The 19,619-nt window shown below is 43.3% G+C and overlaps 1 protein-coding gene across 1 annotated transcript; it reads left to right on the top strand.

Moving 5' to 3' along the window:
- The first annotated feature begins 3,734 nt into the window (after positions 1–3,734).
- Positions 3,735–19,614, top strand: LOC123485458 (probable C-mannosyltransferase DPY19L1). The gene is made up of 22 exons (XM_045216383.1): positions 3,735–4,165; positions 4,505–4,529; positions 4,676–4,763; positions 4,957–5,094; positions 5,191–5,311; positions 9,622–9,715; positions 9,988–10,045; positions 10,553–10,644; positions 11,571–11,670; positions 12,285–12,362; positions 13,717–13,803; positions 13,921–13,980; positions 14,241–14,321; positions 14,519–14,620; positions 14,790–14,861; positions 15,794–15,867; positions 16,019–16,043; positions 16,405–16,524; positions 16,768–16,942; positions 17,180–17,279; positions 17,375–17,500; positions 17,794–19,614. The coding sequence occupies exons 1-22, from the start codon at positions 3,922–3,924 to the stop codon at positions 17,963–17,965; spliced, it is 2,232 nt and encodes a 743-aa protein (XP_045072318.1). The 5' UTR covers positions 3,735–3,921; the 3' UTR covers positions 17,966–19,614.
- Positions 19,615–19,619: the final 5 nt, after the last annotated feature.

The raw sequence follows: 19,619 nt of genomic DNA, 5'->3' as shown, positions 1-19,619 counted from the left end.
AAAACTATAGTTTGTTAACAAGAAATGTGTGAAGTGGTTGAAAAACGAGTTTTAATGACTCCAACCTAAGTGTATGTAAATTTCCGACTTCAACTGTACCTGCTGGAACGCATACTACGGGTGGGTGTTGCTATGGTGACCAATGAGCTAAGATAAGGCGGGGATTTGCCTAGAAGTGATTTATAGATGACCTGGAGCCAATGGGTTTGGCGACAAATATGTAGTGAGGGCCAGCCAACGAGAGCGTACAGGTCACAATGGTGGGTAGTATGTGGGGCTTTGGTGACAAAACGGATGGCACTGTGATAGACTACATCCAATTTGCTGAGTAGAGTGTTGGAAGCTATTTTGTAAATGACATCGCCGAAGTCAAGGATCGGTGGGATAGTCAGTTTTACGAGGGCATGTTTAGCAGCATGAGTGAAGGAGGCTTTGTTGCGAAATAGGAAGCCGATTCTAGATTTAACTTTGGATTGGAGATGCTTAATGTGAGTCTGGAAGGAGAGTTTACGGTCTAACCAGACACCTAGGTATTTGTAGTTGTCCACATATTCTGAGTCAGACCCGCCGAGAGTAGTGATTCTAGTCGGGCGGGGGGGTGCAAGCAGTGTTCGATTGAAGAGCATGCATTTAGTTTTACTAGCGTTTAAGAGCAGTTGGAGGCCACGGAAGGAGTGTTGTATGGCATTGAAGCTCGTTTGGAGGTTTGTTAACACAGTGTCCAATGAAGGGCCAGATGTATACAAAATGGTGTCGTCTGCATAGAGGTGGATCTGAGAGTCACCAGCAGCAAGAGCGACATAATTGATATACACAGAGAATAGAGTCGGCCTGAGAATTGAACCCTGTGGCAACCCCATAGAGACTGCCAGAGGTCAAGGCAACAGGCCCTCCGATTTGACACATTTAACTTTATCTGAGAAGTAGTTGGTGAACCAGACGAGGCAGTCATTTGAGAAACAAAGGCTATTTAGTCTGCCAATAAGAATGCGGTGGTTGACAGAGTCGAAAGCCTTGGCCAGGTCGATGAAGACGGCTGCACAGTACTGTCTTTTATCGATCGCAGTTATTATATCGTTTAGGACCTTGAGCGTGGCTGAGGTGCACCCATGACCAGCTCGGAAACCAGATTGCATAGCGGAGAAGGTATGGTGGGATTCGAAATGGTCGGTGATCTGTTTGTTAACTTGGCTTTTAAATACTTTCGAAAGGCAGGGCAGGATGGATATAGGTTTGTAACAGTTTGGATCTAGAGTGTCACCCCCTTTGAAGAGGGGGATGACCGCGGGTAGCCAGGTGGAAAGCATGGCCAGCCGTAGCAAAATGCTTATTGAAATTATCGTAGATTTATCGGTGGTGACAGTGTTTCCTAGCCTCAGTGCAGTGGAGAGCTGGGAGGAGGTGCTCTTATTCTCCATGGACTTTACAGTGTCCCAAAACGTTTTGGAGTTAGTGCTACAGGATGCAAATTTCTGTTTGAAAAAGCTAGCCTTTGCTTTCCTAACTGATTGTGTATATTGGTTCCTCACTTCCCTGAAAAGTTGCATATCGCGGGGGCTGTTCGATGCTAATGCAGTACGCCACAGGATGTTTTTGTGCTGGGGTGAACCAGGGCCTATATCTGTTCTGAATTTTTTGAATGGGGCATGCTTATTTAAGATGGAGAGGAAAGCACTTCTGAAGAACATCCAGGCATCCTCTACTGATGGAATGAGGTCAATATCCATCCAGGATACCTGGGCCAGGTCAATTAGAAAGGCCTGCTCGCTGAAGTGTTTTAGGGAGCGTTTGACAGTGATGAGGGGTGGTCGTTTGACCGCGGACCCATTACGGACGCAGGCAATGAGGCAGTGCTTATTGCCATACTATCATAAGGAGAGTTATACTTGGAATACGGAGGAGGAATGGAGGGAAAAAGAGAGGCAAAGGAGGTCTAAGAGAGAGAGGGAGGAAAAGGGTGAGCTTGAGTCGGTTAAAAATGGCAGAAATAAGGGAGATGGTTTGTTAAAGGAGAATGGTAGAAAGTGTAAGCAGAGTGAGTTGAAGACAGGAGGAGAAATGGAAGTGAATGAGGGCGAAGTATCGGAGGTGGTAGGTGTGGTGAAGTTCTCGGAGCCCGAGGCTTGCACGAGGGTCAGGATAAAGATGAGTCTGTGACAGTAGGAGTGAAGTTTTTGGAGAAAGTTGACCCTTGCCATTTGGCTGATCCATTTGTGGTTTCAGGGTGGGTGAAAACAGAGTTGGGTGCTCTGAAATCGGTGAGGGTAACCAGAAATTGGTCTAGTGATGATTGTTTGTGTTTCTGCTGGTCAGAGGGAGTAGGAGCTCCATGTTAAACGAATGGGGGCAAGAGATGTGAATTGTTTTGCTCTCAAGAAAAGGGCGCCATTAAAAGGCGTGATTACTAGGTTAGCGGTAAATGTGAAAGCTGACCAACTGAAGGGGAAGATTCCCGGTGTCTGTGATGCTCGTCGTTTGGTGCAACGCAGACAGGGTGGCGTGAGTGGAGAAACAGAAGATTCATTGTCTGTTCTTTTGAGTTTTGCCCGACAAAGTGATGTTAGGATATATAAGTTATCCAGTATGAGCTTTTGTGCTGAATACATTACGTTGTTACAGGTGTCAATCTTATGGGCATGTGGCAGCAGTGTGTAGGAGGGAGGTTCCAAAGAAGTGTGCAGAAGGGCATGAGACAAAGGAATGTGTAGCATTGGGGAAAGTAGTGGTATGTGTTAATTGTAGGGGTGCCCATGGGGCTGGGGATCCGAAATGGCAGGTTGAGGTTTCCAGGGTTAGAGTAGTGCAGAAGTTGTCATATACTGAGGCAGTGAAGAAAGTAGAGGAAGATGGGTCAAGTGGGTGGGATCCTGAAAGGAGTGATGTGAGTAGTAGATCTGTACCAGTACAGAGGGATAAACCAACAAGTGATATATGTTTCAGTAAGATTGGATTTTTGGCATTTATAACAATGGTTATCAACTGTACTGCAGGGATGGAATGTAAGTCGCAGAAAATAGAGGTTGTGGTGGCAGATGCAGAGAGTTATTTGGGTGTGCGAGACTTGACATCAGAAGAGTTACAGGGTGTGTTAAGTGGTGGTGTCCTATCCTTTCAGGCTGTTGGCTTGAAGTAGGACTAAATAGATGTAAATAGTGGAGTATGGTAGTTATTATTATTATTATTATTTTATTTTTTTGTGAGTGTAGTGTTAGATGGTTGTATTTTTTTCCAAATTAAAGCAAAGTATAAGGGAGTTATACTCCAGTCTAGTAGGTGGCAGTATATGCAACATTTATTGGATGCCAATGGCCGTTAAACCTCATCGAAGTAGAAAATAAAGAAAGAAAGAGAGAGAGAGAACCCATATTTATGTTTATTTATTTTCCCATTTGTACTTTAACTATTTGCACATTGTTACAACACTGTATATATACATAATATGACATTTGAAATGTCTTTATTCTTTTGAAACTTCTGAGTGTAATGTTTACTGTTAATATTTATTTCACTTTTGTTTACTATCTACTTCACTTGCTTTGGCAATGTTAACACGTTTCCCATGCCAATAAAGCCCTTAAATTGAAATTGAAGAGAGAGAGAGAGAGAGAGAGAGATCTGCCAGCAGGGATCCTGCTGGTATGTGCAACTGTAGCATTAGGATTCTATTTACGTTAGAAAAACTACATTTTGAACTGAAGCGTTCTAGCTACCAACTGACATATTTGCGTTACCATGGTTACTAACGCATGCAGTCTGTATTAACTCCAGTTGGGGGCGAACATTTCAAAGATTTGTGCAGTGAACACAGCATCACTCAGGTAGCAAGCAAAATGTGTAGACCCTGAGCGGTGGATAGAAGGTACCCATCCAGTTACTTATACAAAACGTCTTTCACAGACGAAGACTTACGATTATGAAAATATGGTCGTCAAAACTAGAAAACAAAACGTGAAGGATCAACCGCCGCAGGCCAACGTCAACGACAGAGACCGGAGTCCGCTTGTATCGCCAGGAACCGGGAAAAGTAGACGATCAGGCAAAGGCACCTCTTTCAACAGCTTGCTTCACAATAAGAATGGACTATTTCCTGGGTTTTCATTAATCAGAAGTAAGCTTGGCCTTACTCCGTCTGCTTTTGTGAAACTCGGAATCACTCTGGTTCTTGGTAAGTGTCACACAACAACACATCTACAGTAGTTAGCTAGCTACCAGTACTGTAACTATGTTGCTAACGTAGCTGTTAGCTTACGTTAACTAGCAAACAGTAGCGTACGCTAGTTTGCTAGCTAATGCTAGCTCACAGTGCACAACCACAACGACAGCTAACGTTTCTGAGGTTGCTATCCCAGGCTGTGCCATGGTCATTGGTGGCTATCAAATTATGCTAGCCAATTTAACGTTACTGTAGTTAGCTAACTAATAATAGAACAATGATTAAACCCCACAACTTTCCTAATATCATTAACTAGTTATATTTATCTGTTTCTCTGTCTCTTCTTCATAGCTGCTCTGACTGGGTATTTACATTGGTAAGTAGCTAACCTCTGTCTAACAACAGTTCAGGTCATTGACATGTACTTCAAAGTCTTGAATGTGTCCTGTGTACATTGATTGTAGATAACTAACGTTAGCTAGCTAACTAGATATCCCTAAAGCCTATTTGTTGTTTGTGTAGGTACCATCTCTCACGCCTCTTTGAGAATGACAGACACTTCTCACATCTGTCAGGACTGGAAAAGGAAATGGCATTTCGGACAGAAATGGTAAGTCTTGTGTTGTTGAAAGATGACAGAAGAAGAAACTAATTAAATAATGATGATCTATTCTATATGATTGTGTTTGATACTGTGTCTTGCAAAATCTTATAGCCTTGTTTCTGTAGCAGGCCATGAGCCAATACCTGATCAGGGCTTTTATTTGGGAATTTAATCAATTTGTTATATGATCCTGTTCTAGGGCTTATACTACTCCTACTTCAAGACCATCATTGAGGCCCCAACCTTTCTCAACGGCCTGTATCTGGTCATGAACGATCGGCTTACAGAGTACCCACTGGTTATAAACACACTGAAAAGGTTCAATCTCTATCCAGAGGTAACATTTGTGGAAATGGACATCCTTGGCATTTGATTGGACAACAGACTTTGTTGAGGGTCTTCATGCTGAAATCCTTCCTCCACTGCTCTCTAGGTTGTCCTGGCCAGCTGGTACAGAATCTACACAGATATAATGGAATTCTTTGGACTCCCCACCAAGATGTGTTGGTCCATCAATAGAGGAGAGGGTATGGCTGCAGTGGACGGCTGTGAAGGTACCAATGCAGTCTTGTTTGACCTGAACACACACAGACACACAACTCGCTAGGCCGGACGCAATCGAACCAGCACAATGGGAAATAATAAAGAAAACAAGTGTTATTCCTGTGCCATCCAGCTGAAGTGGTTCATCTGAAATATTAGTTGTAAAAAAACTCATTATTGCTGCATATGAAATTGAAAGTTGGCATAACGCCAGTGTTCCACTCTGTAGGGAGAGGACTGCTTGATGACACAAAGCCAAACTGTTTGATTTTAATTCAACATATGCAGTGCTACTTGAAATTATGTGAACCCCTTGTGCAATTACAGATTCTTTCAGTTTTTACCATCAAATCTTCATTTAATCAGAACCAGTCTTTTTGATCTGACATAACAGGTTTATATTTACCAATACCATATGTTGGTGTAGAGGAAATCACGAGTAGTAGAAAAACAAAATTTAAAAGGAATTAGTGCAGGTGCAAAAATAAGTGAATTAAGTTGCATTGGTTAAATCAAGTAGGTAAGTAGAATCCGGTGGGTAAATAATTAGCTACCAAATGAACCAATCAAAGGAGAGATCGTTAGCAAAGAGTTTGGGCGGGACTCTGATAAATAGAGATAAGAAAGCTGGTCAGTTTGGTGTTACCCATCCAGGTGAATGCAAAGCACACCATGCCGATAGGAAAGGAGATCTCAGAGGACATCAGTCTGGGGAAGCCTATAAACTCATCTAAAAGATATTTGAGCTCCATCAGTCTACTGTGAGGCAAATAATTTACAAATGGAGAGCATTTAACATGACAGCAACTCGGCCTAAAAGTGGACGCCCTTCCAAAATATCCCCAAGAGCCACAAGAACAATAATAAATCAGGCAAAAGCCATCCAAACATAACATCTAGAGATTTGCAGACCTCCCTTGCTGCATCTCAGGTAACTGTGCATGCTTCAACAATAAGAACACTGAATCGAGGGTTGCTAGGAAGAAGCCTCTGCTGTCAAAAAAGAACCAAACTGCCCGTCTTAACTTTGCCAGAGACCACCTGGACAAACCTGAAGATTTCTGGTAGTCCATTCTCTGGACCGATGAGTCCAAAATTGACGTTTTTGGTCACAATCAACACTGCTATGTTTGGCGAAAACCCAACACTGCCTACCACCAAAATAACCTTATCCCAACAGTCAAGCATGTTGGTGGAAATGTCAAGATCTGGGGCTGCTTTTTTTATTTTTATTTTTTTATTTTTTTCCTCCTCCTCTGGACCTGGACAACTCCACATCATTAAGGGAACCATGAATTCTGAGGTATGCCAGGAGATTATTTAACAGAACGTCAGGGCATCAGTCAAGGAGCTAAAGCTGGGCCGAAAATGGGTCTTCCAACAAGACAACGACCCAAAGCATTCAAGCAAGTCTACCAAAGAATGGCTCAGGAGAAAGAAGATTTGTGTTTTGGATTGGCCAAGTCAAAGTCCTGACCTAAATCCAATCGAGATGCTGTGGCAGGACCTAAAGCGGGCAGTTCATGCCAGACACCTCTCAAACCTCACTCAATTGGCTGAGTTCTGTAAGGAGGAGTGGGCAAAAATCCCTCAAAACAGATGTCAGAGACTGATTACTGGCTATAGGAGACGTTTAGTCCAAGTTATCACTGCTAATGGAGGTGCCACAAGCTATTGACTGAAGGGGTTCACATTTTTGCACACATCAAATCTGAGTTTTTGTTAAATAAACCACATTGTTAAATAAATAATGAAAATATATTATTTTGTTTCTGCCATTTACTTGGAATGTATTTTATTACGAATTGGGGTTTAGATAAGGATATTATGTTTATTTTACTATTTTATAGCAAAACAATGACCAGCCCTGTAGGGTTCACATACTTTCAAGCAGCACTGTATATTCCACTGCACTGGATCAATGTTATTTTTCTGAAAACACATTTATTAGGGCCAACTTCAATGAAATCTATGGGGGAGGTGTTTTGTGGGTGGAGGTTGTTCCCCTTTTCTACTTGTTGAACTGTTCTCTTGACTTCTAATTAGCACTCCATAGCATGTTATATGCGTGGACATGGTACTTCTCAGTGTTTTTATATATATATATATATATATATATATACAGTGGGGGGAAAAAGTATTTAGTCAGCCACCAATTGTGCAAGTTCTCCCACTTAAAAAGATGAGAGGCCTGTAATTATCATCATAGGTACACGTCAACTATGACAGACAAAATGAGAGAAAAAAAATCCAGAAAATCACATTGTAGGATTTTTAATGAATTTATTTGCAAATTATGGTGGAAAATAAGTATTTGGTCAATAACAAAAGTTTCTCAATACTTTGTTATATACCCTTTGTTGGCAATGACACAGGTCAAACGTTTTCTGTAAGTCTTCACAAGGTTTTCATACACTGTTGCTGGTGTTTTGGCCCATTCCTCCATGCAGATCTCCTCTAGAGCAGTGATGTTTTGGGGCTGTCGCTCGGCAACACGGACTTTCAACTCCCTCCAAATATTTTCTATGGGGTTGAGATCTGGAGACTGGCTAGGCCACTCCAGGACCTTGAAATGCGTCTTACGAAGCCACTCCTTCGTTGCGCGGGCGGTGTGTTTGGGATCATTGTAATGCTGAAAGACCCAGCCACGTTTCATCTTCAATGCCCTTGCTGATGGAAGGAGGTTTTCACTCAATCTCACGATACATGGCCCCATTCATTCTTTCCTTTACACGGATCAGTCATCCTGGTCCCTTTGCAGAAAAACAGCCCCAAAGCATGATGTTTCCACCCCCATGCTTCACAGTAGGTATGGTGTTCTTTGGATGCAACTCAGCATTCTTTGTCCTCCAAACACGACGAGTTGAGTTTTTACCAAAAAGTTCTATTTTGGTTTCATCTGACCATATGACATTCTCCCAATCCTCTTCTGGATCATCCAAATGCACTCTAGCAAACTTCAGACGGGCCTGGACATGTACTGGCTTAAGCAGGGGGACACGTCTGGCACTGCAGGATTTGAGTCCCTGGCGGCGTAGTGTGTTACTGATGGTAGGCTTTGTTACCTTGGTCCCAGCTCTCTGCAGGTCATTCACTAGGTCCCCCCGTGTGGTTCTGGGATTTTTGCTCACCGTTCTTGTGATCATTTTGACCCCACGGGGTGAGATCTTGCGTGGAGCCCCAGATCGAGGGAGATTATCAGTGGTCTTGTATGTCTTCCATTTCCTAATAATTGCTCCCACAGTTGATGTCTTCAAACCAAGCTGCTTACCTATTGCAGATTCAGTCTTCCCAGCCTGGTGCAGGTCTACAATTTTGTTTCTAGTGTCCTTTGACAGCTCTTTGGTCTTGGCCATAGTGGAGTTTGGAGTGTGACTGTTTGAGGTTGTGGACAGGTGTCTTTTATACTGATAACAAGTTCAAACAGGTGCCATTAATACAGGTAACGAGTGGAGGACAGAGGAGCCTCTTAAAGAAGAAGTTACAGGTCTGTGAGAGCCAGAAATCTTTCTTGTTTGTAGGTGACCAAATAACTATGACAGACATTTTTTTCTCAATTTGTCTGTCATAGTTGACGTGTACCTATGATGAAAATTACAGGCCTCTCTCATCTTTTTAAGTGGGAGAACTTGCACAATTGGTGGCTGACTAAATACTTTTTTCCCCCACTGTGTGTGTGTGTGTGTGTGTATATATATATATATATATATATAGGCATATAGTTAAGACTGGCGCAAGTTACACTTCTTTCTAATTAAGGTGTGAATTCTGTGAAAGCACACTCTATGTAGTTTGAAGGTGCTGCTGTACATGTAAGTGCCGCCTGCCTTTTGTTCCTGTTTCCACTAGCTGAGTACACAGCAAATTAGAACAGACTCAGAATAGCCCTTTATCCTCTGCAGTTCTATGGTAGTGAAATGAAAGAAAGCCTCTCACTTCAGGAAAGCATTAAGACGGCGACTGAAGGCTTCAAGGTTTTCATTAGGCCTGTCTTTCACTATGAGCGAGCCATGTGTCAGGTGTCAATCAATCAATATTCCATCATGCTTCAAACATCTTATTTTGAGGCATTCCATCAGTCGACTAAACATGTTCTAAAAGTAAGGTAACCTCTTTGGGACAGTAATATGACAAGCAAACAATATTCTCACTAATTTTTGTCCAGGACTTCAGGTCATGGCCATAGAAGAACATATAGTAATTTAATAGAATCTCTGGTCATGAGAATCGGTGCTTTGAAGTTATGGTCTTTGGCTATCCGAGGTCCTTGCCATTGCCAGTCTCAATCCTAATAGTCTCTCTGTCTGTGTGTGTGTGTCAGGTATGGGTGACCCCGCCTACTTCTACGTGACCTTTGTGTTCCTCCTCAACGGTCTGATGATGAGTCTGTTCTTCATCTACGGGACCTACCTCAGGTAACTTAACCTTTACCCTCCTTTGATTACGGGACCTACCTCAGGTAACTTAACCTTTACCCTCCTTTGATTACGGGACCTACCTCAGGTAACTTAACCTTTACCCTCCTTTGATTACGGGACCTACCTCAGGTAACTTAACCTTTACCCTCCTTTGATTCTCCATCAGTTAGGGTTCAGAATAGGACTTTAAAGTAATTTAGTCAGTGTAATGTTCTAACAAAGACTGGTCAAATAAGAAAACATTTATCTCCCTCCCTTCCTCTCTCTAGTGGCAGTCGGCTTGGGGGCATGGTCACGGTGCTGTGTTTTTTCTTCAACCATGGAGAGGTGAGTGTGTCGTACAGGACCGTGGAGGTAGACTGGTGAAGGTGGAGATGGGGGATGGATACAATGCAGGCAGCCATCAAAAGGAGCTCTGTCTCAGCCAGTATCAGATGGGCTGAGTGGTTTCTCTATTGTGTTCTTCACACCAATAGATACTGACATTTCAATCATACTCTCAGCTCTCCTGTCTCCTCTCCCCAGTCCCCACCCACTTGGGTCTCCTTGACCTTCTCAGTCTGTGCTGGTTTCAACGCAGAAGTGTGAATGTATCCGCATCATCATTATTATAGGAGCATTGGTGCAGTGTGGGTTGTAGGATGATGACTAAATGTACTGGATGAGATTACTGGATGCATCTTTATGTACAAATAGCTTTTCACAGTTGTCATTGATTGATTGCGTAGCGGTACAGAACATCCCCTCCTACGCAACAATGTGTTGTCGCAAAATAAAGTGGGATTGTGTTTGTTTGTGTGTGTGTGTGTGTGTGTGTGTGTTTCTGTGTCCCAGAGCACCCGGGTCATGTGGACTCCGCCCCTGAGGGAGAGCTTCTCCTATCCCTTCCTGGTCCTGCAGATGTTACTGCTCACCCACATCCTCCGGTAACTCACAATCCCTCCTTCCGCTCCTTTCTCCTTCCTTTCTCTCTCCTTCTCTTATCAATACTCTCTGGCTGCCTCGTGATATGGAATGTAGAGCAGCGATTCTCAACTGGTGGGTTGCGACCAAAAGTTTGGTCGCGGAAGGTTTTTGATGGGACGAGTAATGTTTGTATTTTTTTAAATTAAAAAATACTCCAGTCTGAACTTAACCAGGTAGAAAGTGTGTAGAAATGATAATGTACTTAGATGTTTTTATAATTTAATCCTTGAAATTTTTTTCTTAAATCACAGTATTTTCAATATAGAGCTATTAGCAGCGCTATTTTGGTTGATTTTGTAGTCTCAAGCCAGTGAGGTGACTTTATTAACATTTTTCATCAAGAATATGGGCAAAATGTAATTGACAATGAACGAGGTAGCTGGGAATGTTGATCCCTTGTCATATAATTGCTACATTAACTATCAATATACCATCGCTTTTTTTTTCAAGATTGTATTTTGGCGATTCTTTTTCGCGATACGAATATTGGGTCGCGACTGAGACAACCTAGTTCAATTTGGGTCCGAGGAAAAACCAGTTGAGAACCACTGATGTAGAGGATATTGAGTGCTCTGCAATTGTTATGATCTCAATTCATTGTGGTCCAGATATCTGATTTGTAAAGCTTGGTGTTGGCAATACCAAGGTTGTTGGTTCCGTTCCCGCAATGTTCACATTTTGTATTAACTCTAATTCACTTGGAGTCAGTGTCTGCTATTTGACCATGTTAACTTATTCTCTAAAGCTGTCAGTGTGAGTGGATGGTTTGGTGACTGATACATTCTATCTAGAGGCAGCCTGAATGAGAGTGTTACAGTGTGTGCCTGTGTTAATGGATTTCCTTACCTCTCGCCTCCTGCCCTTTTCCACATCTATCTCTCCAAAGGACACGCAACCCCAGCAGAAAGGCCATGTGGTCGCTGGGTATCTCCAATTTGTGCTTCATGCTTCCCTGGCAGTTTGCCCAGTTTGTGCTGCTAACCCAGGTAAGAGAGAAACATAGAGAAAGGTGGAGGCTGTGAGAGGAGTGGAGAAGAGGAAGACAGAGAGAAAGAGGGATAGAGAGAAGGGACGCTGTGAGAGATAGAGAAAAAGAGACTGAGCCAGGAGAAAGAGAGATTGAGAGAGAGGGAGAAGAGTAGACCGGTAAAGGGACATTGTAAGAGATGGAGAAGAGGATAACAAAAAAAGCAACAGACTGAAAAAGGAGGGAGGGTGTGAGACAGATGGAGAAAAAGAGACTATGGAGGGGAAGCAGACAAAAGCGTCAAAGGTTAGTCTTTCACACAAATGGGATCTGCTGGCATCTTTGCTTAGCAACAGCTTTGCTATCAAGTGTCCCTCAGCTAGCTACAGTTCCCTATCCTAATCAGATCCTTATATATGGGGATTTTACAACACACTGTAATCTAAGTACTTATTACATCAAATTGTATTTGTCACATGCGCCGAATACAGTTGTAGACCTTACCGTGAAATGCTTACTTACAATGTGTATTGTCGTCGAAAGTAAGCATGCACCCTTTATTGCAGTCATTTCACTGTTGTGTTGTAGACACTACTTATTGCTTGTGTTTACACGTTTGAGTACTTGTTTCAGGTGGCCTCTCTCTTTGCCTCGTACATCCTGGGATACATCAGCCCCACCAAAATGCAGTCCCTCCTAGTGACACACATGGTAAATGCATTTTCTGGTTCCTAACTAACCTGTACTCGTGGCCGTGCATGGTAAAACAGGGCTGTGCGTTCTGCCAAGGAGTGTGTTTATCTGTGTGTGTGATTCTGGCCGTAGCTACGTTACTCCTCTCCACCACAGTTCCAGCTCTCCTAATCGTCTCAGCAACACAGGCTGTTAGCGTGGCTAGCATAGCGGGCTGGAGCCAGTGTGCTGGGGAGATAAGAGAATAGGCCCTTTGTATTAAGATGATGCTGAGATTTGTGTCATTGGAGGAGGAGAGAAGAAAGAGGACATATGGCTGTGAATAATTCATCTGCCTGGCAAGAAGTGGCAGCGTGAAGAAAACGGGGACACACACAGGCTTGTGTCCTCGACGACCTACAGCATTGTTAAGCCCACTTTGGCTGAAACAAGTTTGGTGTGTCTGTGTGCCATGACAACAGTAAAAAAAATAATAATAAAAAATCACACAAATCTTTTCATAGTCCCAGTCGGTATTCGATAGAACGTCGCAGCCCTGCCCACCTGTGGGGAAAACAACCTGTGGTTACTTAGGTTACCCCATTGGCTCACAGCAAAAACGTAACATTTTTCAAATGCAATTTCCTTGTTGTCAACCTGTTTTAGTCAATTACAAAACTACATTTTAAGAAAAGCACATTATGTCTAAAGATGACTTTTCAACATTGCCTGCTGCCGAGTGTTCTCACTACTTAGAAACACATAATATTGTAGAGCTTCCCTCATGCCCGTTTTCATGACGGTGCTAGCAGCCACATGATTGCTACTGACCGGCTACCGACCAGAACATTAAGCTAGCCAAGACCAACAACACAAACAAACAGACTATAATGGACTATGCAGCTACAAGTAGTAGCATTAAGACGGTGACTGAAGGCTTCAAGTTTTCCATTGGGGTAAGTGGAGTTACAAAAATACTCTACTAAACAAGTTAAATGTCTTACCTGTGATGAAATGTTTTCCACACACATACTGTAGCTATGTGTCGCTTACTTGGACACTGGGTCCCCACATTTCCCACACTGAATAGCCTGAAGCCATAGGGCTCTTCTCGCTCTATTTCCCTACCTGGAAGCATTGCGAACCGTAGGTCGGGATTTTTGACCTGGTTACATGTATAATGAGCAACACAGCAGCTTTTCTGCATTTTTTTTATTTATTTCTGTATACAAAAAATCTATGACGAAGTTGTCTCTTTTACCCCGGGGGTCAATGGGAAATGATGTTTATTTTCCCCAATTTGTGGGTGTGGTCGAGGGGAATTCCTTATTATTACGTGAATATCGACTCGGACTATGTCACCAAACTTCTTTGCACCCGATTCCATCTCCAGATCACACTTGCTGTGTGCTTTGTTCTGATGTTCGGGAACTCCATGCTGCTGACATCATTCTACGCCTCCTCGCTGGTATCCATCTGGGTGAGCTGGACTAGCACTCTCCTCATGCTTTCAATGTGTAGAGGAAGTGTCTTATGTTAAGCGTGGTGTGATGTTGAAAATGGTATGGTGACGAAATAAGTTCCTTCCTGGTTGCAGGGAATAATCGCCCTGCGGGACAAATTTGCAGAAGCCTTCAAACCTGGCCTCATTACATGGGTAAGAGGACATAAGTGTGTGTGGACATGTTTAACTTTACTTGTGGGGACCAGAAGTCCCCACAAGAATGGTAAACAAACAAAAACTTTAGGGTTTAGGGTTAGAATTAGTGTTAAGGGTTAAGGTTAGGTTTTGGGGTTAGGAAAAATAGGATTTTGAATGGGAATCCATTGTGTGTCCCCACAAGCTTAGTAAAACAAGACTGTGTATGTGCGCGGGCATGTGTGTGTCTCCTGGTTGACTTGTCTGTCTGCACTCAGGTCATGCAGGGCCTGGTATGGGTCGTCTCCACGGTCATTCTCAAGTTCATGCTGTCAGCCATCTTTGGAGCCTCTGATGATGTAAGTCTTTCAAAATAGCCTTGTGCATTTGAAACAACCTAGCTATATTGCCTTACATTTTGGTGCCCTTTTCTGGAAGAATCACTGTGCATTTTGAAACAAGCCGTCACTCAGTAGTATGATAGTAATACAAGTAAATAGGAATATGCAAACCATTTGAAATTGCAGCTATTTTTACAACAATTTCTCTCTCCCAGGCTCACATCAGTAGCTTAATAAAGTCCAAGTTCACCAGCTACAAGGACTTTGACACCATGATGTATACCTGTGCTGCTGAGTTTGACTTCATGGAAATTGAGGTATGAAAGACACGATTGGCCCTATTTGGCAAAGCAACATGGCACTAGTGTTAGAAGGGATCCTTTCATAGTATTTGGCAACTAATTTTGTAAAGGTCATGGAGTGTGTGTGTCAGAAATACATGTTTTTCTCCAGTCGATTTGATGTGTGTAACATTGCTCTTCTCAGACCCCACTGCGCTACATCAAGACACTGCTGCTTCCCATCAACATGCTGGTGGTTGCTGTCATAGCAGGACGGGTAAGACTTCATTTGTGTACCATACACCAGGCACTCCACACAATCCACTGTTGGAGAACAAGGCAGGCATCCTTGAAATGTAATTTCTCCCGTTCTGCTTTTGACATGCCTGTTGAGCTCAGTTTGTCATATTTGAGGCAGGCTTGAAGAAACGGCAAGAGAATTATGTTCCAAAAATATTCAAGAATCTCCTCGAGTGTGTCCAAATGTGTCCGTTTGATCTAATTGTGTGTCAATGCAGAATCAATAACACAGAGTGGCGCAGCGGTCTAAGGCACTGCAGTGTTTGAGGCGTCACTACAGATCCGGGTTCGATCCCAGGCTGCGACCGGGAGACCCATGAGGCGGTGCACAATTTGCACAGTGTCGTCCGGGTTAGGGGAGGGTTTGGCCGGCCGGGATGTCCTTGTCCCATGGCGCTCTAGCGACTCCTGTGTTGGGCCGGGAGCATGCACGCTGAAACGGTCGCCGGTTGTACGGTGCTTCCACAGTGGTGTGGCTGGCTTCCGGGTTAAGCGAGTAGTGTGTCAAGAAGCAGTGCGGCTTGACAGGGTCGTGTTTCGGAGGATGCATGGCTCTCGACCTTCGCCTCTCCCGAGTCCGTACGGGAGTTGCAGCGATGGGACAAGACAGTAACTACCAATTGGCTCACATGAAATTGGGGAGAAAACGGGGTACAAATAAATAAAAACTGTCACAAAAAATTACAAGTGCCATTTTTAATTCTGCTTGACTTGCTTTGCAAGTGAAGAACTGGAGGGCTTCTAAATAGTGACACTGGTGAAAATGGTTAATTGTTTGATATTTGCTGTGAGTATGCTCGCTGTTAGCATATAATAGAAGGCGGAGTCATCCTGGTCAACGTTATATCCCTTCTGAGGTTTGCCTTTTTTATTTGTGACACTGTTTGTCCATTCTCTTACTCTGTACAGACGATCCAGGATGTTATGAGGTTCCTGAGGGAAGGAGAGAAGTATTCTGTCCAACCTGACGATGACGACGAAGAGTGAGTATCTTTCCCTCTGTCCTCTCTCTGTTGTAAAACTCACACTCTTAACAGCACAAGTCAAAAGGCAAACCTGTGTGCATTTTGCCCGTTCATTCTTATAAAGACAACACAACTTGACATTTTGACAACTTCTTCAAATTTTTCACAGGCCAGAAATGTTAGCAAAAGGAGAGGTAAGCAAGCATCCTGATTTCCCTGAATGTTACTGCTGTCTCATCATGTCATATGATTCAAGCCTTCTTTTTTCTTAAATGCGGTAATGTTAATCTGCTTCAGCTATAATAGTAATGATCTTCTAAGTGATTTTCATTACCTGCAAACAGAGGCAATTTTCTCCTGCCAGTTAAATTGTTCTCGCTTTTTTACCAGTTCTAGCTCAAACCATTTATTTCTCTCGCTTCCTCCATCCATCCCTCCCCCAATCTTGTTCTCTCCCTGTGGCCTTCAACCCTCATTCTCTACCTGGGCTCTTAATCTCTCTCTCTCTCTCTCTCTCTCTCTCTGTTTCTCTCTCTTTCTCTGTCATGGTCTCAGCTGGTGTACCATAGCCTACAGTTGATAGCCTTTGCAGTGCTGGCGATGCTCATCATGCGTCTCAAGCTCTTCCTCACGCCCCACATGTGCATCATGGCCTCCTTGATCTGCTCCAAACAGGTCAGTCCCCGACTTGACTCAACACCACACATGACACGACACCACTCAATGCAACACGGCACACGACTCAACACAACAGGACTCAACACAACTCCACACGACACGACACAACGAGACTCAATGAGATTCAACACAACACAATTAGCACTGACACCACACAGGTACCGCAGAGTACATAACGGTACCAAAGATAGATCACTACCACCACAGACCTTGCTCATGTGTTGTCTGTCTGTGTGTCAGTTGTTTGGCTGGATAGGGGAGAAGTTCAAGCTCCACATGATGGTGTTTGGCATCCTGTCCATCATGGCCATGCAAGGGGCGGCCAACCTGCAGGCCCAGTGGGGCATCATGGGAGAATTCAGCAACCTACCCCAGGAGCAGCTGCTGGACTGGATCAAAGACAGCACCCGGCCCAGTGAGTGATGTCATCATCCTATGCCTGAAACCAATCCCTTGGCGCTCGAGACAAAATCATTGTTTAAATCATTCTAAATGGTGTCCTTCATTATGGAATTGACTGATCTGACTAGGTTGGATTGGTGAAAGCAATTGGCTGGTAACCTCACTTTCATGGATCTCTTTCAGATCAGTGATCATGACCCATGCCTTTGTGGACTCTTCTCTTAGATGTTTTGTTTTGTGTGTGGTGCAGACGCTGTGTTTGCTGGAGCCATGCCCACCATGGCTAGTGTGAAGCTGTCAGCCGGCCGGCCCATCGTCAACCACCCACACTACGAGGACGCTGGACTGAGGTGTGGACAGAACATTGATCCTACTGTACTAGCTATGTGCCAGGCTAACACCAATTCAGCGTTGTCTAAACGTTGTTGTGGTCTGTTCCACTCAGAGAGAGGACCAAGCTGGTGTACGCCATGTACAGCCGCAAGTCTGCCGAGGTAGTGAAGAGGAACCTGATGCAGCTGGAGGTGGACTACTTCGTCCTGGAGGACTCGTGGTGCACCCGGCGCTCCAGGTAACCCTGGGTGGCCTTCCCGTCAGTAACCCACTGCTGTTTACACTGTCATATGCTCTTGTGACATTGTCAACAAGTAATTCCTGTCAGTACAGGGCATTTTTCCAACTCACTCTGAAATGACTCTGAATTGAACTGAACCCAATTCTGCTGCAAAGTGACCTTTTGAACAGTCTGTTTCGCAGCCAATCAATCACACAATGTTTTTGTTTAGTTTGTTTCTTTGCTGAAATATTTTATATTTCCCTGCCCCCCTCTTTCTCCCTTCCTGGCTTTCTCTGTGCTCTCCCCAGGCCTGGCTGCAGTATGCCTGAGATCTGGGACGTGGAGGACCCTCAGAACGCTGGGAAAGTCCCCCTCTGTACGCTCGTGTCCAGGGACTCCAGGCCCCACTTTACTACCGTCTTTCACAACAACGTTTACAAAGTCCTAAAAGTTCCCAAAGCAGCTAAAGACCTCAGATAACAGCAGGGTCGGCCTGTTTTTGGTGCTACCTTCTAGTATTTCCACCGGCTCCGGCCTGGTGGTGTTTTTATATAGTTCCTTTTCCTGTTGGTCTGTCTCCCTTTGGAGGTACCACTGCCACAGCTGCGTTTTACGTCTCCCTTTTCTGAGGCTCTGTTAGAACAGTGGACTGATATGATGGGCTAGATAAGAGTCCCCACTTGTGTTGTATAAGCATTTAATTTAATTTGGTTTTATGTAAGCTTATACTGAAAGTTGTTCTTAAAGACTGAATTCATTTTATTTGAGTGTGTATTAGTACATTTTGGATGTCAGGCATATTTAGTTTTCATACTTTTATGCCCTTTTTTTGCATATTAAGAATTGTCAGTATTTAGACAGTGTTCTTTTTTGATTCACTGCTGTGTGTTTATAATTGTGTTATTTGCCAAAGCAAAGTGTAGTTAGTATAACTACTAGTGTTACAGCTGCAAGTGTCAGGTTAATGTAGCCCACCTGAAATGACCTTTAAGAGAAGCGGAATATAATCATCTGCAAACTGATTTTTTCCAACAACCCATTGCAACTTGTAGCAGTGCATTATTTTAAGCATTAGCGTAATGACCTACCACCAAATATCAGTGGTTTAGGACCCTGTATTGACATACAGAAAACACTAGAGAATATTAGGCATCTTTTGGAGTTGTTAGTCATTGTGCCAATTTAGCGTCATTGCTTTGTACTCCACCACACAGGAAGTTACGTCATGAATTTGTAGCCTTTTTTGCACCTCAAAAAGTGGCCTTTGCACATGTCACAACAGCAACATATTAGAATTCGACAATGTATTATGACTCAACACTTTTTAAAATGTATTATTTGAATTGTAACGCACTTGCGGTTACTTCCCCATAGCTGTGAAAGACTACGCCACTCTGTGGACTCCACTTTACACTCTATAGCACTGATGTGCTCTACCCACTTAAAACCACTTTCTCCTTTTGTGACTGTGAAAGTCCCTTTGCCACTCTGATGAGGTCAAGGGTCAAACAGGAGAGTGCTCCGGAGCTCCGCTTAACCGGAGTGTCCTTGTCATAATCCCTGTGACTCACTCTGCCTTTTACCAGTGTGGCATTGAAGTTACTTACAACAACCCCAGTGTAATCATTCCAGTGTAAAAGCTACACTATTGTTGGGTAAAAATCATCTCACCAATACAGGTGAGGCATTTTAGCAATAAGCATAGTTAGTTACTCATAAAGACTTTGTTTAATGTTTATACATTTAATACAACATTCAGCAATTGTAATAGTATCAAGTAACGGTTTCAATTAAATGCAAGGTGAAAGCTAGAAGTTTATTTTAATGTATTCTGCTATTTCTGTGACTTAACGAATCGCACTGGTAGGTGCTTATGGGGTTTTATTTTGGGGTATGTCCAAGATATACTGTAAGGTACTGAAGTGATCTTGAAAGCAAAGTGCCCGTTTTTAGTGGTTGGGCGGTGACCACACAACCTGAAATATTTTAACATCACCAATTTGAGTGACGTCAACATTTCTTGTGACAGGCCTAGCTTTGTCTATTTCATCTGTATATTTCATCTTTCTTTCTCTTGTTTTTGATTAACAGTGAAACCAATGAGTAAAAGTTTGTGCTGGTTGATCATTTATGA

The sequence above is a fragment of the Coregonus clupeaformis genome, unplaced genomic scaffold, assembly GCF_020615455.1.
Source record: "Coregonus clupeaformis isolate EN_2021a unplaced genomic scaffold, ASM2061545v1 scaf0700, whole genome shotgun sequence".
NCBI classification, from domain to species: domain Eukaryota; kingdom Metazoa; phylum Chordata; class Actinopteri; order Salmoniformes; family Salmonidae; genus Coregonus; species Coregonus clupeaformis.
The sequence above is the reverse complement of the archived record's forward strand: the minus strand, read 5'-3'. Positions and strand labels throughout refer to the sequence as shown.

Coding starts and splice junctions, on each gene's coding strand:
- LOC123485458 (XM_045216383.1), top strand. CDS start 3,922: ATGGTCGTCAAAACTAGAAAACAAAACGTGAAGGATCAACCGCCGCAG. Junction 10,645..11,570: donor CTGCTCACCCACATCCTCCG/GTAACTCACAAT, acceptor ATCTCTCCAAAG/GACACGCAACCCCAGCAGAA. Junction 14,862..15,793: donor TTGCTGTCATAGCAGGACGG/GTAAGACTTCAT, acceptor TACTCTGTACAG/ACGATCCAGGATGTTATGAG.